General features: G+C 55.2%; 1 protein-coding gene across 1 annotated transcript in view; it reads right to left on the bottom strand.

Moving 5' to 3' along the window:
* Aif1l (allograft inflammatory factor 1-like) overlaps window positions 1-5130 on the bottom strand; it is a 34702-nt gene that overhangs the window by 17826 nt on the left and 11746 nt on the right. Inside the window, exons 2-3 of the mRNA XM_013021290.1 lie at window positions 4680-4746; window positions 1430-1471 (exon numbers count right to left, since the gene is read on the bottom strand). Of these exons, the coding sequence (XP_012876744.1) occupies window positions 1430-1471; window positions 4680-4746 (109 nt within the window). The remainder of the gene's footprint in view (window positions 1-1429; window positions 1472-4679; window positions 4747-5130) is intronic.

Raw genomic sequence — 5130 nt, 5'->3', positions numbered from 1 at the left:
CCCCCCGTCTTATAGGCTGGTCGGTAGGGCCCTGGATGTCTGAATCTGTTCAGAGTTGGGTTGGAATGAAGCCCTGCTACTCCTAGCCCTACCCCAAGTCCTCAGTGTTCTCTGCACCTAGGGGAGCTGAGTCCCTACTCTCCTGATCCCCAGGAGGTTATTTCCCTGCAGGGAAGAGGGAAGGGGCAGTAAATGGCTCCAACCCTTCCAAATATGAAAGTCAATCTCTTGGCATCAAGGACTGCCACCTGTCCTTTGGCATCCTGCCGCTCTGGAACTCCACCCAGGCTAGAACAGAAAAGGGCACCCAAAATATCCCTTAGAGCAGGAAAAACGAAACAAAGAACAAAACTCAAGAAAAATGAGAGGAACACGAACGAACACACACACACACATACACACACACAATCATTACTCCCCAGGAGTCTGCCTGTACCCTCTCAGCTCCAGCCAAGATCTGGGCAATTTCCTGGGCCTTTGTTTCCCCGAAAGAATGGGGCAGTAAAGGAGGTGGGAGGCTGGCTGGACAGGGGGTGATTTTAGAGCAGGGTGATGCCAGTACTTGCTGCAGAGGCAGGGCAGACAGGACTGGAGCCAGGCCCAAAGGTGGCAGGCTTGCCAGGTCCTCTTCTGAGAGGAGCTCCTGTGGCCAAGAGCCGCAGGACGGACACAAGTTGCTCACCAGACTGGCAACTAAGCAAGACTTTCCGGAGGGCGTTTGGCAAGACGCTTCAGAGTCTTCTAACCCACAATGTCTGTCTGCTTGGTGAGATTTACTCTAAAGAAATAACCGGGGAGCCGACCAAGAACTGGGTACAAAGGAGCATTTCATGGGACTATCAATGACGGCTAAAACTGGAAGCCATCAGAACAGCGGCTGAATAGATCACAGAGCCCATTCCTACAATGGGAAGTCATGGGTGGTGAGAGGGAGGCGGGACATTCTGTCTGGAAGCCAAAGGCCTGGCCACCCCTCATCCACTGTCCCCCTCAATCACTGCCCCCAGGCTCCTGCCACTCCTTTTACCACTGGGTCTTGGTTTCCTCATCTGCCAACCAGATATGATTAAGCCACCCGGCTGTCCTCGCTCTGCTGGTGAAGAGTGAGCTGTGGTGTGGTCTCCCCCAGCACCCTGGGACCAGGCATCTGTCACCTGGCCTGGGACAGCGGAAGTGCCATCCTCCTGGGCCAGGAAGTCACCACCCCTGGACAGGTCAGATGGCCCCCTCCGCCCGAGTCCCATGGCCCGGAGGTGGGAGGCTGTGTGAGGAGGGGAAGAATCAGGCAGTGGAGCCTGGATGGGAAGCAGAGGGCCCTAGGTGGGCTCTGCTGGCCTGGCTGTCAGCCCCACTGGAGGGTCCCAGGGGAAGTCAGTGCCCCGCCTCTCTACCCGTCCTCCCTCCTCCCTCCCCCTGCCACCCCACTCACCAATCTCGCCTTCGTTGTTCAGATCAAACTCCATGTACTTCTCTGGAAAGCAAAAAGCTGGTATTAGCCTCTCCCTGAAGGCCCAGTGACCCCCTGAAGGGGCTGAGTGGGACTCTGAAGCCCTCAAGCCTCCCAGCTCACCACCCGTTTCGGTTCAAGTCCTGTCCTCTCTCAGCTGATGGCTCTGGAGAGAGTCCTTCCTGCCTACGACACTGGCCCTCAGAAGCCACAAAGGAAAGGCGGCCAGGTACCACCAGGACCCTCTCGGGAGGACAGCTGCTGCCTCCCGGGTGCTTAGGGCATCCCTGAACATGCTATCAATTGACTGGACAGACTGTGGGCTCTGGTCCCAAGTCCAGTGCTATGTCAGCAAATCTTGTGGTGTGGGCAGTTCAAGCACAGGGGTGAACAGTTGTGGCCGGCCAGCGACTCTTCTGGGTCTACTCTGCACCATAGACTGGTGAGCCGTTTGGCAAGCACGCAAAGGCCACATCTTTCCAGTGGCCTGCGAGTGACCCATTCCCTCTCTCCCAGCCCGCTGGCCTCAAGGCTGCTACCCACCCACTCCCCACCTGGCCCAGCTGGCTGCCCTCCTCCTGGAAGGCCCTTTAGTTGATCTAAGCTACCTCCTTCAGCACACCTCACTGCTTCTGAATGGATACACACACACACACACACACACACACACGACGGCTATCCTCTCTCTAAAGTACCCACACCCCATTGACCTGGACCTCACCCCAACCTCTAAACACATAGTCCTGTGCTGGCATTGTGCCCCAAGGCCGCAGGGTGAGTGCACATTGGCAGACAGAAGAGAGATATTTATTTCAGTCTCTTCCTTTCCAACACAACTTCCTGTGGTTCTAGTCCTAGATCCCAAATGGGATCTATCTTTCTCTCTCTTTCCTTTTTTTTTTTTAAGTTGGTCTTGGGGCTTGAACTCAGGGTCTGGGCGCTGTCCCTGAACTCTTTTGCTCAAGAAGAGCATTCTACCACTTTGAGACATAGCACCATTTCTGGTTTTCTGGTGGTTCATTGGAGATAAGTCTCAGACTTTCATGCCCAGGCTGGCTTTGAACCATGATCCTCAGATCTCAGCCTCCTGAGTAGCTAGGATGACAGGCCTGGGCCACTAGCACCTGTCCTTTTTTCTTTTTTAAATTTAATGTGCTGGTACTGGGTACTCAGGGGCTTGCATTCTCATTTGACTTTTCTACTCAAGGCTAGTGCTCTACCCCACTTGAGCAACAGCTCCACTTCTGGCTTTTTGTTAGTTAATTGGCAATGAGTTTCATGGACTTTCTTGCCCAGGCTGGCTTTGAACTGTGATCCTTAGATCTCACCCTCCTGACTAGCCTGGATTATAGGTGTGAGCCACCTGCCAACAGCAGACCCTACATTCTGATGAAGACAAGCAGGGTGCACCAGACCAAGGCCCTGCCCCTCCTCTGCAGAGACCCCGTAATGACTTCATGCGGTCTCCTGCACAGCTCTCTGTAGGCAGCTGGGCCACCTGAGGATAGGATGTTGTTTTTCTAGTTCTCTTCCTCCTCCTCCTTTTCTTTGTACTGGTACTGGGACTTGTGCTGTTGCTTGGCTTTTCTGTCCAAGACTGGCACTCAATCACTTGAGCCACAGTTCCACTTTTGGCTTTTTGGTAGTTAACTGGAGATAAGAGTCTCATGGACTTTTCCTGCCCAGGCTAGCTTTGAACTTCAATTCTCAGATATCAGCTTCCTGAGTAGCTGGGATTACACTCATAAACCACCAGTGCCAGGCTTTTAAAAAAAAATAGTGTGGGCTGGGAAGGTGGCTCAGTGGTAGAGTGCTTGCCTTGCACGCATGAGGCCCTGGGTTCGAGTCCTCAGCACCACATAAGCAGAAAAAAAAAAGCTGGAAGTGGCACTGTAGCTCAAGTGGTAGAGTGCTAGCCTAGAACTGAAGAGCTAGCCCACGACTGGACTCCCCCTCCAAAAAAAAAAAAGTGTGTGTGTGTGTGTGTGTGTGTGCTGGACCTGGGACTTAAATTCAGGGCCTGCACACTGTCTCTGAGCTTTTATGCTCAAGGCTAGTGCTCTACCACTTGAGCCACAGCACCACTCTTCCAGTGTTTTGGTGGTTAATTAGAGATAAGTCTCACCACTTTCCTGCCCAGGCAGGTTTCAAACCACTCCTCAGATCTCAGCCTCCTCAATAGCTAGGATTACAGGCATGAACTGCCTGTGCCCAGCTTCTTTGGTGATCTTAGAAGTACCATAGCATCCTGATTGAAAGCAGGGGTTTTGCAGCCTGACAAGAGTTCAAGTCCCCACTCTGCCATAGGTGGGCTGCGACCTGCTGTCAACGATCTCTCCAGACCTGAGTTTATGCTTTGGTAAATTAACAACTGAGCCTTATGGAGGGGTGGTTTGGGGAACTGGCTATGATGGCCATCACTGGAGTAGGACTTCTGCCCGGCAGCCAGCCATTCCTAACATTACTGCCAAGACTTCATATCCTGCCCAAGGCTGGTAGGCTGCAGGTGATGGGAGGAACACTGACCAGGGAGTTTACCTTGGAGCCCAGAGGATGCCCACACTGCAGATGCTTGGAAGGGATATGCCGGAGGGGACCCTGGAGCGTTCCCGTGCCCAGCCCGCACCCCAAGTGCATCTGTAGGGCAGGAAAGGTGGGTGTGCCCCGCTCCTGTGTGCATGGCTCCTCTCGTTTCCAGCCACTGGCTGGAAACCAAGCGCCAGGCCCCAAACAGAAGGACCTTTCTTTTGCCCCTCTCCCTGCGCGGGCTCCTGGGCCCTGTTTTCTTTTCATCTGTGCTGCTGTGATTCAATAGGCAGAAACTCTGCCCCCCTGCCCCTCGGCGGGGACACAAGCGTCCATTCTCCACAGGGGCTCCTGGACGCTGTTCCATGGGGCTGGAGAGGCAGAGCCTCTCACAAAGGCCAGATTGTGTGCTGGGGCCCCAGGAATGATCAGGGTCCCCATGGGGGCGGACAGAAGCCAACCTGAGCCCCGCCGGGCAGCTGGGGGGAGAGAGGGGCAGCACAGGGCCAGGCCAGGGACCACAGGCGGGGGGGGGGGAAGGGGCAGAGATACCTCCTAGGGGACCCCTGTCTCACAGCCTGCCAAGAAGAGGAACATTCTGGATGAACTGGGGCCCCAGCCCAGCCCTGTGGAGTCCCATGTACCAGGCACTGAGCGGCTGGGCCTGGCTCTTCCAGGAATGGAGGCACAGCCAACTCTGGCTCACCTTTGAAGGCAGCGAGCTTTTCTGGTAGGTTCTCTTCATCGCTGTACTTCTGGTCACAGAGGAACTCCTACAGATGACAGAGAGGACACAGATGGAGTCAGGGACGCAGGTCCTTCACCCCACAGCCCAGGGGACCAGGCCCGAGCAGGGCAGGGCTTGTCCCGCACCGGTCCCAGCTTCACAGGCACAGCTGCACGGTCCACCCAGGACTAAGAGAAGTATATTCAGGAGCTAGGCTGGGGGCGACCCCCGGGGGGGCTGCTCAAGATGGCAGTACCCTGGCAGAGCACGTGGCCCATCAGGTGGGCCTGTGGCCCCCAGGGAACTCCACATCCAAGAGGGTGTTGGAGGATTGTAGTAGCTACTTCTTTTTCTCGCGTGTATGTGTGTGTGTGTGTGTGTGTGTGTGTGTGTGTGTGTTGTGGACTAGGGCTTACACTCAGGGCCTGGG

The sequence above is a fragment of the Dipodomys ordii genome, unplaced genomic scaffold (assembly GCF_000151885.1).
Source record: "Dipodomys ordii isolate 6190 unplaced genomic scaffold, Dord_2.0 Scaffold55, whole genome shotgun sequence".
Taxonomy (NCBI): Eukaryota; Metazoa; Chordata; class Mammalia; order Rodentia; family Heteromyidae; genus Dipodomys; species Dipodomys ordii.
The sequence above is the reverse complement of the archived record's forward strand: the minus strand, read 5'-3'. Positions and strand labels throughout refer to the sequence as shown.